At 45.1% G+C, this 23,713-nt stretch overlaps 1 protein-coding gene across 3 annotated transcripts in view; it reads left to right on the top strand.

Moving 5' to 3' along the window:
• Positions 1-521: 521 nt before the first annotated feature.
• RTN4 (reticulon 4) overlaps positions 522-23,713 on the top strand; it is a 41,180-nt gene continuing 17,988 nt past the window's right edge. Inside the window, exons 1-3 of one of the 3 annotated variants that reach the window (XM_084203081.1) lie at positions 522-1,669; positions 15,012-15,068; positions 15,988-18,300. In XM_084203081.1, coding sequence (XP_084059207.1) covers positions 991-1,669; positions 15,012-15,068; positions 15,988-18,300 — 3,049 coding nt within the window. In that variant the 5' untranslated portion in view covers positions 522-990. Of the gene's footprint in view, positions 1,670-15,011; positions 15,069-15,870; positions 18,301-23,713 lie in introns of all 3 variants that reach the window. The other 2 variants (XM_084203080.1, XM_084203082.1) reach the window with 2 other exon arrangements.

Below are 23,713 nucleotides of genomic sequence, written 5' to 3'. Positions count from 1 at the left end.
TCCCCCCCCCTTTCCTCTTTCCTTAAATTTCTTCTTCCCTTTTCCTTCCCTCTTTTCTTTTTCCTCTTTCTTTTATATTATTCCTTTTTCCTTTCATTTTTTCCTCTTTCCTTCCCTTTTCCTTTCATTTTTTCCTATTTCCTTCTGTTTTCCCGCTTTCCTTTTTACTTTTCCCCCTTTCCTCCCTTTTCCCCTTTCCTCTTTCTTTTCCTCCCCTTTTCCCTTTTCCTCTTTCCTTTCCTTTCTTTTCCCTCTTCCCTTCCCTTTCTCCTTTCATTTTTCTTTTCCTTTCCATTCTTTCCCGCAGAAGTTGTACAATTTAAATTCATACTCTAAAGAGATGGTGAGATCTGTTCATGGGGCTGCCTTACACTAGCACGGGTTGTTAAACAGGTTTGTCTCTTCTGACAATGTCTCCTCTCTGGTTTTTTTTCAGACACGGGAAGGTTTTTGCATCATGTTTTGGTTAAAACTTCCATTCCCATCGGAGGAAGGCGCTGGCTGACTCCACTTCCCGCCCCAGGGGGATGTGCCGGCAGTGATCGGCGCGATGCCCAAGGAACAGGCTCGGGACCGACACCGGGACCGGGACGGCGCCTCGCTCTTTCCCGACCCGCAGTGCGGCGGCGCCCGGGATGCCTCGGGATCCTTCGGTCACATCCAGGGTGAGAGAAGCCGGGCTAGGGCGGATCGGTGCCCTGCGCCGTCTGTACCCAGGAGCCCAGCCATCTCCTTCTCTTTCTGGAAATCGCTGAGGGTTTCTGGCCGCTGTTTAAAGCAACAAAAAAAGAGAGAATGAGACTACTCCTGGCAGAGGAGAGCGGTGAATCACGCCACGCGCTCCCAGGCTGTCTGTCACGGGGGGATGAAGGGGCCCCGGGATGTGCCCCGTCTCCTTTGCCGCCCCACCCGCGTTCTGCGCGCTGAACTTTACCCGACTTCTCAGCCCCTCTCCGCCGGCCTTTGGACCCGCCCATCTGATGCATATTCATGAGGGGCTACGCCCGAGCCCGCCCTTCATTGGCTGCTCCTTGCTCTCTCCCGCTCCCATTGGCCGGCCTCGCTGCCGCTCCGGGCGCTGGGCGGGGCGGCCGCGCCCGCGCCTCCCGGGCGGTGACTCACAGGGCGTGGAGTGCGGGTCCCGCAGCGGCGGCGGCAGCGCAGCCCGCGCCTCCCCCCGCTCCCGCACTACTCATTGTTCCGCCCGCTCCAGGCACCATGGACGAGCTGGACCAGTCGCCCCTGGTCTCCTCCTCCTCCGGGCCAGCCCGGCCGCAGCAGCCACAGTTTAACTACCAGTTTGTGGTCGACGACGAGAAGGAGGAGGAGGAAGAGGAGGAAGAGGAAGACGAGGACGAAGACTTCGACGAGCAGCTGGAGGTGATGGAGAGGAAGCCTGCCGCGGCTCCCGCCGCAGCCCCGCAGGAACGGCCGCCACAGCTGCTGGACCTCGGTGGCCCCGCCGAGCCGCCCCGCCCCGCTGCTCCGGAGCCGCCGCAGCCCGACTGGAGCCCCCGGGGAGCTGTGTCCTCTTCCTCCTCCTCTGCCACGACGCCGTCCCCCGCTCAGGAGCAGGTCCCAGCCCCCGCCCGGCCCGCGGAGCCCCAGCCGTCCAAGCCCGAGCCTGCTGTTGTCCCCCGGAGCAGAGGGTCCTCCTCCGGCTCAGCTGGTGAGTGCTCCCGCCCCGGGCCCGGAGAGGGCGGCGGCCGGCCGGGGGAGCCTCCACCCGAGCCGCTCCGGTTCTCGAGCCCCGCCGCCCCGCCGGGAGGTTCCCTTTGTCTGCCGGCCCTCGGCCGCCTCCTGCGGCATCGCTCCCTCCCCTCAGCCGCGCTCGGGCGCGGCCCCGCTCCCCGCGGCCCCGCCGCAGCTCATGCTGGAGAAAGGGCTCCCCCTCCCCTTTCTTTCTTTTTTCTTTTTTTTTTTTTTTTTTAATTATAATTTCTTCTCTTTCCCTCCTCCTCCCCTCTGTGTTATGCTAATGGCGGGAGGGGGAAGCGCCGCCCCGGCCGCCGCCTCGCACATGGGCCGCCCGGGGGCGAGGCCGCCGCCGCCGCCTGGCAACGGCCGCGTCGCGGCGGGAGCGGGGGGCGAGCCCTGGGTACCGGCCGAGGCCAGAGATACCGGCCGTGTCCGGCATACCGGCTGAGCCCCGCGGGGACGGCCCTGCCCGGGGTACCGGCCGAGTCCCGAGGGACCGTCCTCGCGGCTCCGGCATCTTCTCTCCCGGCGCAGAGCCCTTCCCTCGCCGCATTGTCCCAGGCACGGTTCCCCCCCGGGCGGCCCGGCACTGCGGGTTTGGGCGTGGGAGCGCGGGGGAGGAGGGAAACATAAGATACTTGTAATCTTACTCATGTTTAACACAGCGCCTGGAGGGAGGGGCGAGGCGAGGGACTGCGGAGCCGCCGGCCCTCCACCTGGCCGGCACGGCCCGCAGCCTGCGTGGGGACGCCGCGCCCCGGCCGCGGACCGCGGGGCTGAGCCCCCGAGAGGGACCCGGTGACCCAGGGAGGAATGTGTGGTAGCACAAAGAGAGACCAGGCTGGTCGCTGCTCTAGGTGTGGCAGTCCTGCAGAAGAATGTCAGCCTCGCGTCCTGGATGGCCGCGGCTTGGCCACGGCTGTCACCTGGGGCTTCTCCAAGGCGTCACCCCGTAATGTGGGGGTTCGCCGGAGCACAGGGCTGTGGAACGGAGGGCGTGTCACCCCCCCAACAATTGCTGGTGCTGCCCGATTGCCAGAGCCCTTCTCAGGTCTAATCCGGGAGCTGACCGGCATGACTAATGCCTTGCATGCGGATTGAGAGTGTGCTTTGGCTCCACTTCCCCTTAAATCAAAGTAAAAGAGCTGACTTGAGGCCACTAAAACAGTGAAAAGGAACGAATTCAAGTGCCTTGAGATCGTCATGGTGTGTGCTTATCTTCATTGCTGTTGTGGTGTTGGTATGTTGTAAAGGTGCAGGATTTCGATAATAACTAAACACCACAGTATGAGGGGCCATGATACTCAAGATCTAATTTAAAAAAAAGCATTTGGAACAATAATTTTTTAAAAGGCCTGTTAAAACCTGAATTTAGTTTTTTTCAGGGGAAGTTTCACAATGCATTTTATTTGCATGTGTGATGGGACTTTATGCTTACTTGTGCTGTTGTCTTTCACAAAGCCTACTTTGTTTTGTTCTTCTGGAAGCTCTCTGTGTAGCAATATGCCAAGGAGATGAATTTTTTTTTTTTGTTTCCACCATTTGGAGGACAGATGATGACAAAAGCTTGCAACAGACTGAAGAGGAGGGATTCTATATGATGGATGAACAGAATTTTTTCTAGGTGTGTTCTCTGAGTGGAGCTCTGGATGGTTTAAACAGAACTGAATGGAAAAGATAGGATCTACCAAATCATGTTGCTTTAAAAAGGAGGGATGAAAGTGTGTTTTCTGGAAGTGACTTGGTTTTTTTTTTTTCCTCTCTGACCCCTGAAGGATAAGGCAAAAAGAGCACAGTAATTCCTGAAATAGTTCTGTGTTGGAGACCTAACTGTGAGAACTGCGTAGTACAGCTGAGAAGTGGCATCAAGGAGTTATTTTAATTTGTCAGTGATGATTAATTTAGGGCTCTGAAGTAAGGACTGGCATCTGGGGGAGGCCTGGTTTCCAAAGACAAGGTGTTGTAACACAATGCTCATCTAATGATGAGTTGAAATATTAGAAGCTCTGTACTTGAAACTCCTGGATGAGAGCAAATTATGTTGATAAAAACATTGCCAGGTTACCTCACGAGTTCTTTGGCCTTCCCAGATGCAGGAGCACTTAGTTTCCATCATGTTAAATATCCATTTCAACATCAAATATTTGTTAGTTTTGCATTTAGCAGTGGGTGTTAAAACTGTCTGGGTCAAGATATTTGGCTTGGCTTCAAATGAGTTCACTCTCAGTCATGCTGGGAGACGTGCAAAATGAATTTGCTGCCTGCAACTGGTGGTGGGGTGACCATGGCAGGGACAGCCACGTGGCCCTGTGGTTTGCTCTCTGCAGAGTTGTTGTTTCACTTACTTTGAGCTCTGCTGTTTGAATTTAAGGTCTAACTGAAGAATTACAATTCACAGTCTAGAAATTTTGAAAAAAATCTCTTCATATTTGAAATCTAGTGCTTTATTTATGAGGATTTGAGACAAATAACTTTGAAATTCTGTTTCCAGGAGGAGGAGAGTATGGCCTGTAGCAGAGTAGGGCTTCTTTTATCTGCAACAATTGGCCATGGTGCTGCCTTTTGGCAGTGGAACAATAGCAAAAATGTATTACCTGCTTGATGGCCCATTGAAATGGATTTTATGTATGTATGGAGGTGTTTTTTAAAAAGAAAATCTTTGTAATTGCTTTTAGTTACGCACTTAAGAGTATTCAGTATCACTGTGACATAATTATATATAATGCAAGTCTCTGACAGGGTAACAGCAGCCTACCTTCTGAGGAGCTAATATAAATATTTGCAGGAGGAGAAAACAAGCAGGAGCTCTGCAGTCAAACTTGGGTTCTCCTGAATGATTTCTGAGGTTTTTGTACTTGCTGTTTTGTGAGTAGCAGAAACTACAGTTCTGGCAAGATTACTGCTTAAATCTCTTTTTGATTACCTGAATTTACATAGAGTGCAAAAAAAAAGTTAGTTTGAGGTAGGTATACATGGTCAAAATAATACCCCTTTTTTTTGGCTAGCTGCCCAAAGTAAGAATAACCAGTGTACTATGGTGAGTAGATACCACTTTACTTCTTCAAGCCCTAGATTCTGCTGCAAAAGGAGGGTCATGCATCGCTTTCCTGGAAGAGACTGGTGTGTTTTGGAGTTAAGCTGCACTTACCAGAAGCCTGTACATGAAATCCACCAGACTGGCCCTAGGCCAGCATGCAGAGAATAAAGATGTTTCCTTGTATGTCTGTTGCCTTCAGCTGACCAGGGTTAAATACATATGCAAACGTTGTGGAGGGTCAGTTTATTAATTAGTCTAGCTTTTCCATGTGATTATGTAGGATTTTTTTCTTGAATTCATCCATGCTGAGGAGAGGTCTCAGGAAGGTTTGCCAGACAGTGTCAAGCACAGGTCAGCAGAGCTGCCTGGAGCTGTCCCTGGCCAGGCTGAGCCCAGCCGCAGGAGGTGCTGAATAAATGCAGATCTATACTTGCTCTGCTCAGCCCAGTGAGTGAACCTTTTACCCTGCTCATCCTGCATTTGCATTTGATCCAAATTCTAAACCAGCATATTTGCTCCTCAGATTTCTTTCTGTTGTGCTGCTGTGTCTGCATGGAGTCCTTCAGAGGAGCTGTGTGCATTTTAAGCACAGGATGCAGCATGACTTGGAAAAAACAGTTGTCCTTGAATGCAGTCACTGGTGACTTTCATTTGCACCCTTCATTTATTGAAATATGTACCCACAGATCTTCAGTGTTTCTCTGAGGTGCAATACATTTTCTCTTCCCAGGTATGGTCAGCAAAGCTCTAAGGGATGCTCATAACCTGGGTTATCTAACTTAGAATGTGATTTTTTTGAAAAAATTGTTGTAGAGAGGAGAATAATCAGCAATTTGACTGGCATTGTAAACCTTCAGTTCCGTGTTCCCATCTTGGTGAGTTCAACAAAGGATCATTTTATTTATTCAGTTTTATTCATTGTCATGTGCAGTGTCCAGCACTGGGGCCTGCCTCTGTAACTGAGCTGCTGGTGTAAGAGTTTCAGAAGCCAAAGAGCCCTGACTTCTGGTAAGCAGAAGTGTGTGCAAGGATAGTCCTGCCAAGTTTAATGGTATGTTTGCCTTGTGTGTGTGTCGCTGGACTTGCTTTCCAGGATAAAACCACACAGCTTCCACCTACCCTATAATGATGTAGCCCTCAGGGAAGTTTTGAATTGCACTGGGAGTTTTCCCCTTGGAGATGAAATCCTCCAAACCACAGTTTAGGAGACAGTGAAGAGCTGCTGTTTGTTTGCCTTCCTTCCCCTCCTCCCAGCCTGTACTTAGGGAAGTTTCCAGCATAGCTCTGGAGTGACCACTGCCTTGTTGCATCATCACTGGTGGCCACAGAACCTCTTTCTTATCTCACAGATAACCACAAACAGCAGCACTTGTGGAAGCTGAGGGGAGTGTTCATGATTCCCAGTCAGAGGTTTTCTCAAAGTTGCTGGGAAACCAGATGTGATCATTTTGCTTCCTCTTCCTCCAGTGCCCAGGATTTTGGGGACCACTCAGTCCAAGAGCCTGGCTACTTAGAAGAAGGCATTTAGGCATCAGTCTTCTTAACCCTGGAGCCCAGTTCCCATGCTGCTGGAATTCAGGGGGGCTCTGGTGGTGGCCACACAGTTTTGAGGGATTTTGAGGCTTTTTGCCTGTTTCCATGTCCACACCCAGCTGCTTGATGGCTCTCCTGTGATCCTGGCCTTTGTGTGCTGGGATGGAACAAAGGGTGGTTAACCTTCAACTGCAGCACTTGGTGTGCTGGAGTTATATTTCTTTATTTTCTGTTAATATTTTGACAAAAGCTTCTTCTTTTTATTTGTGCTGGCAGGTTTCTATAGTAACTATGAAACTCAGATAGAAAAATTAGCAAAGCATAGTTCAATCTGAAAATGTCCTTTGGGTTCTAGTTTGGAGGCAAGGAAACAGTTCTTGGTCTTTTAATGGCTAGAAAATGGAAAGCAACTTGGAGCTTACAGGTAAATTATCTTAAGATATTCAGAAATGCTTATACATGAAGTAGGAGGAAAATTGTGTAACTCTCAAGCTGCTTTAGAAATGAAAGGGAAAAAAAACAGTTATTATTGCCAAGTAAAAATAGTGAACTGTGATACCTCAGTAGAAAAGAAATGTTTTAATGCAGTTTAAAAAAAAAATCTTTGTTTATGGTCTAAAATAGAAATTGCTCCTATGTATGCTTTGGAAACACTGCATATTTTCTACTTATTCTGCAGTCTAGTTTTTAGGGCAGCATAGGACAGCCAGAACTGAGATCCTGCTCTCCAGACAGATGACATGCTTGGTGGATGGCTTTTTAAATTGGTCTTTCCATCAATAAGAACTATTACAACAGCAATAAAATAATGGCCTTATTAATATTCACAAAGTCTGAGAAAATCAAATTATCTCAGTAGAATGTTTTTTATCTTTCAAATGGAAATAATCAATCTGCTGCCAACTGTAGCTGTGAAAATATGAAGATTTTAAGTTTGGTTAGATTTTATGTTTTTAAACTACTGATTTTCCCCACGATTTTAGTGGGTTTGTTTCAATTTGTTCCTTTCTGATGAATAAAGAAAAAAGACTTTCAGTTTTATCTCCCTTCTCAATGTAGAAATATTGTGAATACCCGTGTGATCTCCATGGTTTTGCTGGGAGCTTGCTTTGTGTCTGAGAAGATACTCCCAGCTTCTACTGGCAGCTTTTTAATGAGCAGGGCAATCATGTCATCAGCTTCATCAGCTAGGGGGAATATGTTAGTTAAGATGTCTTCAAATGAGACACAAGACTGAGATAAATATAAACTTTCCTGTTGCCAGTTAAAAATGTTCTCAGTCTGTCAAAATCCTCCTGCTTATCCAGTCAGCACTGGTTTGTGACAGTTTTCCTTGAACCCTGCTCTCTCCTCTTTTCTGACAGGAGAGAGAATTCCTTAATGCCTGTCTTTCTGTGTCCCCTGTGTGTGGCAGGGAAAGCAGTGCCAAGGAAAACAGATGAAAGAGCATGTGTGAGGCCTTGCAGAGCAGCTTGGAGCTCAGAACAGAAAGGAACAAGAGATGAGAAAAATGGTACTGGTGGCAGAGAGGCTCCTTCTTTCGTGGGCTTCAGTCTGGGGCTACCTTCAGTTTTCCCAGAGAGATGCATTTAAAGTGTTTAAACCCCAGGCTTCCTTTAAAATCACACTGATAGACAAGAAAATTGGGGTTTCCTGTATGTCCTGCTTTAAATGACAAAAAAATGAAATGGTTGGGCAAAACCTGTATTGACCAAAATCTGTTGTAGTGCTGTTGATACCTGTTCCCCTTGGGAGTCAGGAGGACATCAAGACTGAATCTTCACATTGCTTTTCCCCTTTAATTAAAAGATATTCTACAGATCCTGATGGCTACACTGAGTCCATGTTCTTACTCCCTATATCTCATCCATCAGACATCTTATGCACCATTTTTTTTTTATTTTGCAGACTGTAAGCTCTTGTGTCAGAGGCTTGTCACACAAGGTAACGTGTTGGGAAGAGATGCCAAAAGAAATCAGTAGCATCTCGTCTCTATTCTTTAAAGATTATTTTAGCTAATAAATACATTCTTCTGCAATGATAAGGTTGCTCATCTAAATACTGCTTAATTTGTTTAATTGTGGGGGAAGCAGGGAAAAATCCATCTGTACAAATCAGTGAAAGGGAATCTTATGATTGGTATAATCTCTAAAATTAAATTGGATAATGTCTGCATAATGATAGGATTTGCATGGCTCTTTAGACCTCCTGCCTTTGAGTAAGTTCTGATGTAATTACTCTATTTTTCTGCTTTGTGGCGCTGCCAGAGCTCAAATTTCTATTTGTTATTTCAATTTATGGTTAAAGTGCCTGGGTCTTAAGGAAGAGTTACTTAGTTTTTAGAGGACTTATCTAGTTTTTTTTTTTTTTGGTTACAAATGTTGCCAAAGAGGGAGTACTTGGATTTAAAGCTGTGTCTAGCTGGACACGTGTGTTTGCACTTGGCTAGATTGTTTCTTTGTGCTTCCTTTAATCAAATGCATTGAAACAGTATAAATTGGTGTCTGTAAGTGCTGAATCTGGGAATGCTCATGTTTTAGATCGTTCTAAATTAACGTTTTGCTTTGCCATGAAATCCATTTGATTTATTAATGAAATATAGTTGTGATTGTGAAGTGGGTATTTCAGGCCATCAGAAGTGGGCTGTGAACAGTTGGGGTTAATTGTGGCCACCTGACTTCAGTAAAGGGAGGCTTTGCCCACCACCTGATGCTAATTTGGGTAATAAAGCCGAATTTCTGTGCTTGGAGCTGGTACCTTGCAGGGGGAAGGTACAGCCAAGGTGCTGAGCTGTGCCATTTACTCCTCCCTGAGCTTTGGGAGGAGAACAGAACAGTTTTCTCTTTGTTCCTGAGAGGATTTCATTTCCTCCTGGTGAGCTCCTGTGGATTGCTGGGCTGGGAAAGGTATGTGCATCCTGTTTCTGGGAATTCTGTGTTCTCTTGGTGTGAGAGGAGTGAAGAGTTTCTTTGGAGCTGAACTGTGAGACTTTTTTTCTCTGTTTAGTTTTGTTAACAAAAGATGCCTGATAAAATCCTGTCCCTGCTGTGAGGGGATGAGGGATGACACTCTGCGGATGAGGGGCTTTTAGCAGAAAGTGGCATTAGAGAACCGCTCTCGGAAATGCTTTGGGTCCTGTCCCTGGTGTTACTGAGCAAAATGGTTGCAAGAGTGAGGTGAGAATGGTGGCTGTGTCTGAAGTATTTTATGGCCTTTTAGAAACACCATGGTGGTGGGTTCTCAATTTGGCAGCCTGGGAATTGTAACAGGGGACGTTGTGACAGAGCCAGGATTAAGGTCTCTTCCTTGTGTCCCTCTGGTCGTGCTTGGCTTGGCACTTGCGTGTTGCAGGGGAGTGGAACTGCCTTTCTTTTCACTAACCTCCTCAAAAGGAGAAGAAATGCACACAGCTCACCTCTGTCCCGGTGCCTTACAGTCTCTGTTGCTGGGCAGCTTGCTTCAAGTGGAGCTATTTTAAAAGAGGAGAAGCTGTGAAATTGGACCATGTAAAAATGATATTGAAAAAAAAAACTTGCATAAATCAGTTTGATTATAGATTTCTGCTTAGACAACAAGAAAATGTTATTTGCTGGAGACCTGTTTGCAGAAACAGGCTATTTAAAATGCTCGTTTGAACTTGTTTTCTTCATGCACTTCAAATAGTGCAGTCCAACTCTCCCTGCAGGTGATGCAGGATTCACTTTGCAGTAATTGCCATGAAGGCCTGAAATGACCTACAGCTGGGTTTGTTAATGATCAAAGGTCTTGGCTCCTTTTGTGATCCCAGCTGTGATGCCCTCAGGGTGTCCAAAATGGAGCTCCATTTTCCCCCTTAAACCTTCAACAACTCCCATCTTCTGTAGCAGCTTGCACACTTTCCTCCCAAGATTTCCAAATAGTTTCCTAAACTGGAAACTTCTCTTAAAAAACTTAGACCTGTGACTAAAAAGAGCCAAATAAAAAAAAAAATAATGATTTGCTGTGCTCTGCAGCCTGATCTAATGATGTGAAAAGGTGCTATTAATAATTAATGTTCTTCATCTTGGATGGTTTAAATATTTGGTGAAATCCCGTATTTAGAACAATCACATCATAACAGGGAATGATTTAAATGGAGTTTGTGTAGGCAGCTACTTTCTCAGGAAATTCTTGTGAAGTTGTATGCCCTTGTTTTGTACTGCAGTAGGAAATTAGGCATCTGAGAACTTGAAATAATTAACTTTTAAATGGCCACGTGTGTTGCTAAACAGCTTGAGATAGAAATGCTGCTGGGGCAGCCTCCACTGTGGGTGCATGAGCAACTTGGTTTGCATTGAAGGAACAATTTCTCTTTCATATCTGCCCTGGAGGGGTTGCTGCAAAAGGAACTTTTACATGACTTGTGAGTCATGTCACAGATGCCATTCCTTAGAGTATTAATTTCCCCCTGTTTTCCTTTATTGTTAAATATTTATATTAACAGGAGTGGCCTTTCACAAATGTCCCACTGTGGGAGGTCTGTAAGGCAAAAGCAGTCCCTGGCCTGTTAGTTGGTGTCTTGCTCATTTCCTAGGCTTGCAAAGGTGAAATGTATTCTTAAAGACTCCATTTTTGCTAATTTTGTTTTAAGACTAGCAGGCATTTTCCAGCAATCTAATCCAGGAAGTGGTTTTTAAGCTCTGAAGGCTGAAGCTGCCACCTAGCAGCCTAATGCAGTCTCCTGCCAAAGCTAAACTGGGAACCAGGTGAAGTTTGCTCAGTGTTTCTGTGGGTTTTGTCTGGTTTAATGCTGAGCTCATACACAAAAATAAGGAGAGCAGCAGAACAATAAAGCCATGTTAGCACAGTTCTGCTGCTGCTGCTGGTTGGAAGGAGGCACATGGGAGCAGAGGGAAGGGTCCTTCACTTACACAAATCCAATGAGGAGGGACAGGAATTGTTCTGGCTCAGTTCTTATTTTCTCTGACTAGACTGAAGTCCTCTGCTTTCCTTTGGCAAGTATGTTTTTTGGGAAGAAAAAAGGCTCTTTTGTCATAAATGGCTTTTCTTGGAATTGTCAGTTTACTTACTTAATTTTAAATATTTTTCTCTGTTTCTCTGAAAATCTTCGCAGATAACTTTTGTTTCATTAGTTGTGTGAGAATCTCCATTTATTTCTCTACTTTTTGTCTGAGATTTTGATATTTAAATGTTAAGTTTTATGCTGGTAATGTCAGCATCTTGTAACATCAGCAGTTAGTGGGAAATCAGCAAAAATTAAAATGAGGGTTTAAAATTACACATCTTTGTCACGCTGGTGTCAGGTTCTTTATTTTTAAACAACACTGAAATCTGATTCTCATTGAAGGACATTATGTTTTAGCTGAAATCATAATGCAGTTTTAAAATATGAGACTTCATGCTAATGAAAGAAGCAACAGGGCTATTTGTGGGTGATTTGTTTTTTGATTTTGGGAATATTTGATTTGCATAAATCCAAGAGAAAATTTACAGAATGTTTCTGGTTAAAAACAGGCATGCAGTCAGGCTGAGTCTCCAAAGTTCTCTTTAAGAGCCATCAACTGGAGTGCCTCAGTAACTCAGAGAAAGTGGTACCACTCATAAGTAAGAGGTCAGCCTTTATCTTGGCGGCAATGCTGAAAGTGCTTTACCAACTTGCATCATTATGAATTTTTGACTGAAAAACTTTGGAGTAAGAAGTCTTTTTGTAGAGACTGTGTTCCTTTTGAGGTCTCATTCTTCTGTGTTTGATGAAACAAAATCTGTCTTCTGATAGAAGTGTTAACTGAGCAGTTCATCTTACTGAAGGAGTTTTAGTTAGGATTTGTAAGAAGATCATTTAGATTTTTTTTTTTGTGTATATATTTAGGTGAAGATTTTGTAGTGAAACTCACTTTGTATGTCAGGTAAGGTGTTTTGAATATCTACTTTTGCTTGACAATATTGTTGCTCAGAGCTTGATGTGTTCAGAAGTTTTTTTACTTGGTTCTGTTGTGTTGCTTGTTTGGGTGGTTTTTTTTTTTTTTTTGTCACCTAATTTCTGCCATTGAGATACAAATAGGAGAAGCCTCCCCTGGTGATGGATCCTAGAAGTGTCCCACTTACCCACAGAGCTGTGTTTCTGAGAGGTTTCTACCTCCACATGGGAGGTGGGGATGCTCCAGCGGTGTCACTGCTGGGAAAAATCCCTTTCACCATGTCACTTCAATTCCACTTTGCACAGAGCCAGCACCGGTGCTGATGGGGAGTTGTCCTACTCCATTTTCCCTGCTTGCCTGGAGGTGTTACACAGGGCCCACAAGGGCAGGAAAAAGCCCTTGTATGTTTTTCCTTTCAGCAGGAAAAATGCCTTTCTGATGTGGGTGGAGGGAGAGTGGGTGGTTCTCCTTGGCTGGTTAGGAAACACTGCTTTTATGTAACTCTTTTCACACTCCAGCCATGCGTGGAAAATAAAGTTTGGGTGTGGACATAATATCCTTCCATTAAGAGAACCTGGGAATTCAGTGGCTGGCATAGGGATTTTATGGGACTGTATTGGGTAAATGGAAGCCACACCTCAGGAGGAGTTTTTTGCCTTGTGCTGTCTTAAGGAAACACTGAAAAATGAGAGCTCATGTGCTTAAACCCAGTGCCCTTCCCCAGAAACGGAAACCTCTGTCTCTGGGGCTGGAAAGTGTTCAAAAGATTTTAAATGTGGAATTCCTGGTAGAGATTGCAGCTGTCTTTGGACAGGAAGGGAGCAGCACCTTTCAGGGATGACTTGTGTGTTTTGCACTTCACCACCTTGCCCCTCAGTGGACTCTGCTGTGTTTGTTTGCCCTTCCTCCTGCATTTCCAGCACCTCCTCTCCACTGCCTTGGTATTGGTTTCCCTGGAAGGCTCTTTTCTGTTGGGCTGTCAGGGTTTCTGTTCACAATCTGGTCCATCCTGCTTTTTCTCCTGCCCCAAAGTGCAGATCCCTTCCAGTACACCTGGGCTGTGCTGCTCTGGGATGATCTGGAGGAGGGAGAGTGTGGTTTCAGGATAGGTGTGGGCTGAGGAGCAGTCTCTGTTTGTGGAAAGGATCCTGGTGAGCCAGGGGACGTGGAGCCAAGAGCTCCTGGAACAAAGGGCCTGCAGTGAGTGGCACTTAGTGTAGCAGTTCTGTGACTCTGTGTCACGTACCCATCAGCTGTCCTCCAGTGTGGTTTTTGTCCTTTAAAGCTTTGCCACCATTGAGCTGTGACACTGCTTTAATGTGCTCTAAATTTGGAATTGAGGTTTCTCTCTATATGGTCCTTAATCAAAAAATGTAATTTCTAGAAAACTGAGCAGAAATGCCTTTGGCCCAGCAGGAATTGAGGACCCTTCTGAATACCAAGTCCTACACTCAGCTTTATTCTTACACTGTTTTCTGTTGTCTTCAGGTGATACTATAATCCACAAAATACAGCAAGAGATAAATGTTCTGTGAAGCAAACCCAATGACTGTATAGTGTGACAGGAAATGCAGGTTGTGAGGAAACTGGATTTTTGGAACACTGCTGTTGGGTTTAACTTGAATAAGCCAGACAGGTCACGAATGTCTGCAAGTGGCATCACTTCTGCACAAGTCGTGGTTTAGTGCCAAAACACAGCTTAGCTTAATGCCCTGCCTGACTGGTTTATTATGTATGTGCTGCTGCAACTACCATATTTCTCACCTCTTGCCTTTCATCTTTTAAAATCAATTGTTTCTGTTAATCTATGCTTTTAATAATAATAATAAAAAACAAGCCAAAAATATCCCCACCTCTTTTTCAGTACTTGATTTTTGTCCAGGTACATAGGAAAATTAAAGATTTTTGGTGTCTGTACTGAGAATAAAAATCTAAGTGCTTTAATATATTTTGCTCCACTAATGCAATTGATGGAAATTGCAAATATTCTTTACCAGCCTCAATGTGAAAACTTTATGCACTTTTCAGAATGAAATAAATTTGCCTAAGTGGTGGTATTCTCACATCACTGTAAAGCCAACAGGCCATGATGGAGCTGGGAAAAACACTGCTGGCATAGAAATCCAGAGAAGGAGTGGTTTTGCTTTGCCTGTTTCCTCATGATGGCTGACACTGCAGCTATGAGTGGGAATTGGAGAACTGGATTTGTCTTGGGAGATATTGGGCTTAAAGCAAACTCAGCAAAGCCAAATAAACTCCTCAGATCATGCCAAAAAAAGGCTTTAAAAATAACAGCTTCCTCTGGGGGTTTGTCTGTATAATGCCAAAAGGAAAAGAGTAAAGACATGAAGCAGGTAGTATGGCGCAGTATGGCTGTGCCTGAGGAGTGCTGTGTTTGTGGGGTGTTTCAGAGCTTGCTTTAGTCATTTGAACTTTCACCAGCATTTGGTGGAGTTTGTTGGGGCTGCTCTCACACAAGTGTGGGGGTGTGAGGAGACCTGGGGTGGGGAGAGCTAAGTAAGTGTGCCACTGGCAATGGCAGGTGTACCTGCCCAGTGGTGTGCAAGGTCAGGGAGTGAAAATAAGAGTAGCTGCCAAGGTGTGTCTCACCCTGTGGTTGGTCACTGGCTTGGAGGGTGGAGATCCTTCAATAAAGATCCCATTGTGAATGGGGAAATCTGGGTGTGGGCTCTCCCAAATCACCTGGCTCTGATGATGGTGTTCCCTGGTTCTCTTGGGTGTTGGCTCTTGGTCTGTTGGGTTTACTGGGAACTGACTCCTTGTGTGCTTTCTCCCCTCTTCACCCTGGCCCTTCCTTCTGCTGAGGTTATTTGTTTGTTTTTCAGATGAGACCCTTTTTGCTCTTCCTGCTACATCTGCGCCTCTGATGCACTCCTCTGCAGGCAAGTTCTTTCTGCTCCCCTTTGTCTGAGTACCTCCTGCCTTTCTGACCTCATTAACCCTTTCCCACTAGTTTGCTTCTACTAAAAGTCAGCATGGGTCCAAGAATAGCCTCTGTCACATTTTTCAGTTTGGACTTTTTGGTTGATCTATTCCAGATTTTAATATGCATTCATTTGTTTACATGGTAAACTGTTCCATAAAGAAGAATACAGCCATCTGTGAATTCTTGGACCCTTGATGTAGGAGAGAAGTTGGTACTGTTAGCAGGTTAATACATCAGAGCATAGTTGCTTTATTGATTTAGCAGAAAGATTTAATCTATAGTAACTTTCTGCAGTATTTTAAAGAAGTAAAATTTCCACCTGTAGAATTGATTTTGTGGTTTTTATTAAGTACACCATCCACAAATTTTAAAAAAGGTGTGAAAAAAAGACTTTGCTGGCACATGTTTGTGCAATATGTTTATGCCCAAGCATCCACACACCCCCTGTCTCTGTCTCCCCTTGCCACCCTCCTGTTCTGGCTTTGTTAATATTGCCCCCTGTACTTGTCTGGCATCTTCAGCTTTACTGAGATCTTTGCACTGCATAAAGTTGCTGCTTCTTGAGCCTCTTGCTCACTTCTCTGCTAGAAGTGAAGTAGAGTAGCTTTAAGTGATAGTGTATATTAATGGCTCATAGTATCCACACTAGACCTTGGAAGAGCCTTTTAGTAGCTAAAATCATGTGAACCTGTTGAAAGTTTGCACTGACTTTGAGAGCACTTGCATTCTCTAACTTTCCTTTCTATCCACGGTCACAGAAAAAGTTATGGAGTTGCAGGAGCAGCCAGGTAGCACTAAGGCGCTTGGGCAAGAGGATTTTACTGCAGTCCCGCTTGATCCTGCTCCTTCTCTTCCTTCCTTCTCTCCTCTCTCAGCTGATCCCTTTAAAGAGCACACAGCCTTTGGTAACCTCTCAGATGGATTCCCTGCAAGAGGTACTTGCAAAGAGAGCTCCAGTGAAGTTTATAAAGAACCTATGAAAAATGCCACAAACCCCTTTCTTGCAGAGGGAAATGATAAAGACATTTCTGAGATGAAATACTCTCAACCCCCATTTGCTAAAGAAGCGGCAGCCATTTTATCTCCAGCTAAAGAAAAAACACAGCTAGAGGGCCCTGAAGATTTACCTAACCTGGAGAAAACACCTGCAGAGCAGCTGAAAATGTCTCCAGAATCTCCCCAAGATTTATTTGAAAGAAACCAGGAAGATCTCTTCTATAACCAAGACAAGTACAGAGGAGGTGGTGATCATGTTGAAAAAGGGGTGCTGAAAGAAGACCCTCTTAGGAGGGAAGAATATGCAGACTTCAAACCATTTGAGCCAATATGGGAAGTCAAAGGTGCTAGTCATGGACTGAGCAGCATGAAAGAGGATGTTGGAAGTAAGATAGATGCCAAGCTGGAGAGCAGTTTGGATGACAAGTATGGCGTGGGTAAGCTGACTGTGCAGAAGGATTATGAAAGAGACAGTGAAGGCAGTGCTGAAGAGCCTTCCTTCCCAAGCACCCCAGAAGCTGTAAAAGAACCTTACATCACTTGTACTAAATTTGACTCCTCTCCAAGTCCTGGTGGTAACAAAGGCAAATCTCTTTCTCCACTAGAGGAAGGCATTTCAGAAAATAGAACCGACGATGAGAAAAAAATTGCAGAACTGAAAGCTCAGACGGGCCCAGAGCAAGGTGATTTTGCTGCTGGAGCAGGTGGGCAGGAAGGGCAGGGAGCTGACCCTGCTAAAGCACAGGGGGTCCCGCCAGTGCCGCCCGACAGCGCTGCAAACATGCCCGAGGGTCTCACTCCTGACCTGGTGCAGGAGGCCTACGAGATGCACGATGCAGCCTGCACCAAGCTGGCTTATGAAACCAAGATTGATTTAGTGCAAACCTCCGAGGCGGCGCAGGAGACTCTGAAACCCGCGGCGCAAATCTGCCCCTCCTTCGAAGGCTCGGAGGCTGCTCCATCACCCATATTGCCGGATATTGTGATGGAAGCCCCGCTAAGCACTGGTGCTGCTGGGGCAGAAGTATCTGCTGTGCAGCTGGAAGCTTCCCCACTAGAAACATTTATGCCCACTGCCAAGTATGAGAATGTAAAAGAGGCTGAAAGACCTCCTGTATACCAAGAGGCAGTGGATGTACCACTGGCACAGGCCCAGGAAGCAAAGGAGACATTGGCATTTAAGCAACCTGATGATGAGGGTAGTGCCACTCCTGAAGATCTGGAGACTCCTTATATATCTATTGCATGTGACTTAATTAAGGGAACAAAGGTCTCTGGTGAATCTCCTTCTCCATCTTTCACAGAGTATTCACAGATGGTAACAGAAAGCATTTCTCAGGATGTGCCTGAAGACAAGGAACTAGATGGAACCCCGTCTCCACAGTTTGGAAAAGCTGGCCTGTTTAATAGCCAAATGATATCTGACTTTGCTGAGGAAGCAACTGAAGATCCATCTCTCCTCCTAAAAAGTAAATCCACTGAGAGTATTGCAACTGATGAAGAACAGGAGGAGGAAGGACTGGTGGATTCAGTAGCTGCCACAGGCAAGCCTTATCTAGAGTCATTCCAACCCGAGCTGGACTATTCCAAAATTGTTGCTGCTCCACCATCTGAGCCAATACCTGCAAAAGTAGCCAAGGCAGATAAGATTCCTCTTCAAATGGAAGAGCTGGATGCTTTGGCTTATTCAGCTGATGTATCTGTTGCTATGGAACCAAAAACAGCAGATGACAAAGCTCTCTCACCCATGGAGTCTTCCCCAGTCTCAGTGGAAGAAGACTTTGTGATGTTAGGTCATCCTAAAGCTGTTCCTGAGTTTGTGACAGAAGCCACTGACCGAGAAACACTGCACAAAGATGAAGGTGAAGACATCAGTAAGGTGATCCAGGGTGAGAAGCAGTTGCCTTGCCCAGAGCTGCCCTGTGATCTATCTATGAAGAATGTAGAAGTAAAAGCTGAGGAAGATAGCAATGCCTTGAAAAAGTCTTTGGAGGCTGTGGACAGAGAAGTGCCTGAAGTATCCACCATGTCCTTACCAGCCACAGATACCTCACCTTTATCTGCTGAAAAAGAGATAGTCAGTGTAGTAAAACCAGGAGCTTTTGAGAAGGAAGCTGAGAAAGAAGCTGCTTCTGTTAAAGAAAAGAAAAAACCTACTGCTGTATTTTCAGCAAAGCTGAATAAGTCTTCAGGTAATCTGTGTATGCTGTCTTGCAGTTTGCTGATCTGCATAATTCTTTAGCTAAACTTAAGCATGCCTTGACTTATTCTTTTAAAATCACTTTCTGTAAACTTCTCTGTAGGCCAAGGGTAACAGAAAATGTCAGTGCCTGCACTTGTACGTTTTTCATATTCTGATTGCTTTAGTACCTTTTTTCTGTTTATCAGGGATGGACTCAACATCTCCAGGTTTCTCCTCCAGCTCTGCGGCTCATGGTCTGTCGATGCAGAAATAAGTGACTGCTCACTGCAGGCCTTTCCATGGTTGTCCCCAGGCTGGGCATGGCACGGCCTCCCAAACTCTGAATCTGGGATGCTGTTTGCTGTGTGCACATGATTTGAAGAGGCATTTCTTCCTTTTCATTAACAGTTCAGACATCAGACTGTAAAACTCAGGAAAATACCCCTGCTGCTCCTGTATGTGCCTGGAATCTGGAGAAGAGTCTGTGCATCTCCAGCCTGCGTTAGATCAAGGCTGGTGGTTTATACAAAGGGCGAACGTGAGGGAGCTTAGTATGCAGGTTATACTGAAAAAGTGGTCATTAAGAAGTGGAGTGTTCTGAAAACACTAACACTGGTTTATGTACAGCACAGGTATTAATTCCTGTTTCTCTTTTCAGGTGGGCCTGCACTTCAGCGTAGTTAATTTTTCTTACGGTTATGTGCAGTTACAGTAGCAGGAAGTTGTAACCTTTTCTCTGAACTGAACACCTCATGAATTTCCAGATTTTTGTAGACTAGAGGACTACTTTGCTTTTTGATATTGCAGCACTCTGCTGCTACTTAAGCTTTGACCAGAAGCAATCACACCAAAAAAAACCACCTACTGCAGAAAGCACAGTGCTCTAAATAGAAAAGCAGGAGTTAGTTTGACTCAGCAGCAGTACTGTATTTATGCAGTAGCTGCAGCCTACAGTTCATAAAATAGGATTACAGAATACCCTGAGTTACAAGGGAACAGCAGGTACATGTTGAAGTGAACATCAGTGTTGGTGCCATTGAAATTGGTTTGGGAAATAAGGTAGATGATGTATTTTTTTATATTTACCTTTGTCATGTCTCCTGTCTCACCTCCTCTATATGTACAGGTAAGGCAGAAAGGAAAGAGTTTTGCTTTTCCCTTGGTTTGGGGTAAAACTTCATTGATAATCTGTACTGTTAAAACCCTTTGTGTGTCTGTGTGTTCTGTGAAGGCTCCTCGGGCTTCCAGCAGATAGAACTGTCTAGAGAGCAGCTGTATGTCTTGGACTTCAAGTCAAGGGGTTAATTGCTTAGAGCTCAGACTACTTTAAAAAAAAGCTAAAGCAAAACACTGCACTTAATATAAAAGCTTTTGTGTTATATTTTTACAGGGAGACCTTTGGAGAGGGTCTTTATTCATTGCATAGATGTAGCAGGCTGGGGGTGGCAGCCCCTCCCTGTGGCTCTGAGGAGGACACAGCTGCTGCTCTTCCATCTGTGGGAAGCTGCCTCAGAAGCTGCAGAGACCCAGCTGCCAGAGCAGAGAGCAGTTGAACAGTGCCATTGCTCTCCCATCCATGGCCCAGTGCAGGGACAGGGCCCAGGTCTGTCCAGTGTGCTGTGAGCTGGCCTGGGGAGCTGCAGCCTCTCACTATTACTGTGTTCACTCTGGAGAGCAGCTGCAGTTTGCATTTTTGACATGCTGTGTTGTTTGGGAAGAAAATTTTTTGCTTTACACCAGAGGAGCACTTGTTTAAAGCTAAATAGATAAAAATACTAACTCAAAAATGGGCCTTTTTTTCTGGATTGTTCTTCACACTCTGCAACGCTCTGTGTTGCAAAATACAGAACTGGACTTCTGAGAAAAGCCACAAACAGCATCAGTTGTCTGCTTTAAATACTGCACTGCTTAGGCACAATTTCAGAGTATCATTGAAGAACTAACAAGGAGGGATTGTTCATCACAAGGCCAAGTGCATTTGTGCATGTGTTTGGTCTTCTGAGTCTACCTTTGTTCTTTGGGTTGTTTTTTTTTCCCCTACCCATCAGTGGAACTGAAATAGATTTCACTGTGTCTTAAGACTTGTGGAATTCAGCTGGTGTGATGGTGTGATTGATGCTTGTTAAAGCTTTAATCTGAGCTGCCTTACTGGTGCACTTAAATCCAAGGTTGTGGAATGCTTACTTAACAGTGCTATTTTTTGGAAGCTAACCTCAATGCCAGTGTGTTGTAACTTCTTACAGCCCCAGTGGGCTGTGGGGAGCTAACAGGGATTCTAAAAACATTGCAGATACTTTTTAAACTTATCCAGTTCACTGAAGCAAATGTAAAGTTTTGAAGAGTATCCTGGGTAGAAGGAGATTTGTTAAATGGTGCCTGGCACACCCTTGGGTAACCTGGACAGATTTAAGAAACACACAAAAGCAAAAAACCCCAAGCCCAAACAAATTCAGAACTGTATGTAACAACTGGAACAATTTTAAGGGCAAACAAAACAACCCCTGCAACCAGCAATTTCTGCTTTCTTGAATACAGTGCCTTCCCCCCCCCAAGTTTGTATTTCTCAGTAGCTGCTGTATTTGGCTTTGAGCAAACACCCTTGCTTCCCTGTCCGCCTCCCCAGACCTCAAATGCGCATTCCTGTGCTCCATTAATGCGCTGCCTGGTAAGCTGGGAGCTCCGAGGGCAGTTCCTGTGGGTTCAGGTGCTGCTGCCCAGCTCCTTCAGGAGGTGTGAGCACCCGGCACGGGGGAGCCATGGACAGGGCCAGCCTGTGGGACAGGGCTCTAATGCCATCTAGTGTTTGTCACCGCGGTGGAACCTCAGCGCCTGCCGGACGGGAAGGGATCCATCCGGGTCTGGAGAAATTCCCAACTCCTGAAATGAGTTTGAGAGGTGAAAGCTAAATGTACACATTACATATCCTGGCCCTTCTGTTGCACAGACTTTCTTCTCTCATACAGATCATTAATCCTCCCCAAGCCCATGCTTTCCACAAACCTGGTTTTGATTGATGGGATGTGGAGGTTTTTATATTACTGACATTATTGAATTATAGACTCAAAACCTCTGGCCACGACAAAGTTATGTACTAAAACGGAAATTGGCAATTTGAATCCCTCAGTGTGTCCATGCTGAGTATTACAATAATATTTGGAAGTAATGTTGAGATCCTTACCATCAAGACACTGTTTCCCAGAACACCCTTGTTTCATGGTGGGTTTGACCACCAGCTCTGTAGACATTCCCTTCAGATTAAATCTAACTGGTTATTTGCTTTCATTACAGGCACTCAGAAATGCAGCTAATTAATAATATTTTACATTTCCTGGATTTTCTTGGGGGGCAGATACAAAGGTGAAGCCCAGGTGGGAAATGTGCTTTGAGAGGCTGGTACTAGTGCTGAATCTTTCTTTTTCCTCCTACAACATAGGGGCAGAAATCATATACTTCCTTTGATGCTGTAATAGAAACCAGGTCATTGCAGCTGTGTGAATCTTAAAGGACATAAGAAGTTCTGCCTGATACCAGCTGTACCCTTTTGGGGAATTTCTGTTATTTTCTGTGTTTGTAGTGAGTTGAATAGTACCACTCAGCAGATAGGAGATGTTTGGGTTTGTTTGTTGTTTTTCACTGGAGGAAAAAATGCCTTGGAATATCTGAGTTTCTTTCAGAAGTACATTGGTAAAATTCCATTTAATTCACCATAAAATATCTTGAGTTAATTTCATCTCATTGCACTCTTAGATTCGTTGCTTGTTCAGGTCATCTTCTATGCTACCAGGTCAATAGTAATAAATGGAGAGTTCCAGAGGGAAGAGTATTTGCAGAGGAGGAGGAATGAGGGTAAAACCCAAACCTAATGAGTGACATTTTTCTGAAGGAAAGACAGAGACATTAGAGCTCTTGTGACCCCCGTTGAGAGGCAAAGACTTGTGTCACTGAGGCTGCTAAAAGAGCAAAGCCTGAGGAAGTTCCTTCAGAGTGGCAGAATTAGGGAGAAAATGGAGCATTTGGGCCAAGTTCCCAACTCCCAGGTAGGCACCAGCACTGGGGGAGAGCAGAGGGAGCTGCAGTGCTGCTCTCAGGGCCCCTGCTCAGGGTGATTCAATGGGTGAGTAGGGAGTGAGTAAAGCACTCGCCCTCCCTGCCAGGCAGCAGCTCCGTGGAGCTGGGGCGTGCCATGACACGTGTCCAGAACTGATTGTGTCTGACTTGTCTGGGGGACCTGATAATGCCACCTCCTCTGGACTTGGTGTTCAAACATGTTCTAGAGGCAGGTGTGCAGTATCCCTGCTGAAAACAGAGCTCCTCCAGAAGTTTGGCAGTGCTGGTGCCCAGTCTATGTGCAGAGTAGGGGCCCCTCTTGCCTGAGATGGGAGATGGATTTCATTCTGGGTGTGTTTGCACGGAGTGGTGAGAATGAACACTGAGTTTGCAGAGTCGAGAGGAGGATCTGGGGGCAGTGAGGGCACACTGGAGATGGGACAAACAGGACTGGTGGCACAGCCACTCTGCTGTGGCCACAATTAACTCTGTTTAGACAGAGTTGCATAAATGCACTATTTTAAGTATAAGATACAAAGAATATAAACATGAAGAGGCATTAATTTGTTATCTTTAGAAATTTGATAATTAATAGACCTTTGAAAGCACAACGTTTTTGGCAAGTTGAGTGACAGTACAAATATGGAGGGGGACTCACAGGTTTTGGTGGTTTCCAGTTCAGCTTGAAGACAGACACAGATTCTCAGACATATTTTGTACTTTTTTTTTTTGTACAATGCAACTTTTCACATTTGCTTGCACTGTGATGTTTGAATATACACTCCCTACTTCCCTCCTATTTTGGATTTGTTTGGATTTACCTGTTGAAATTGGAACTGAAATGCACATCTTTGTATAAGTTAAAAAGAGATGGAACTGTTCTTGCTGACAAAGGAGGCCTTAAATTTATCTAGCACTTGATGTCAAAAACAGGGCTTTTGGGTCTCTTTGTAGTAATCTTTCTCAGTGTAAGATTGTTCTACTGAAAAGTGAAACTGTCTATTTAAGGTCTGAATTGGGCTCTTTAGCCCTCGTGGTCTACAGTATTTGGAAATGCCCTTTTCTGGTTCTTAAGAAAATGGTGTACTAGATTTTTAAGAGGCTTTGTAGCAATCCTGGGAAGATTTTAGCTTCCTGTTGTTAGCTCCAGATCTTAAGAACAAATTCCAAACTGGAGAAGAAATTGTGGTTTTTTTCAGCAGGGACGGAAACAAAATGACATCAGGATTCCCACAGCTCCTCTATTTCACGTTCAGAATTGTAGTTTACGTTCCTCCCACAAATATTCTTTCACAAATATTGCACGTATTTGTGCAATACTTAAATGTTACTTTCTATATGTTGGCACTGCAAACTGTCAGGTTCCTGTTTTTATT

Source organism: Fringilla coelebs, assembly GCF_963513975.1.
Source record: "Fringilla coelebs genome assembly, chromosome: 3".
NCBI classification, from domain to species: domain Eukaryota; kingdom Metazoa; phylum Chordata; class Aves; order Passeriformes; family Fringillidae; genus Fringilla; species Fringilla coelebs.
This window is presented reverse-complemented; position numbering and strand designations above follow the sequence as displayed.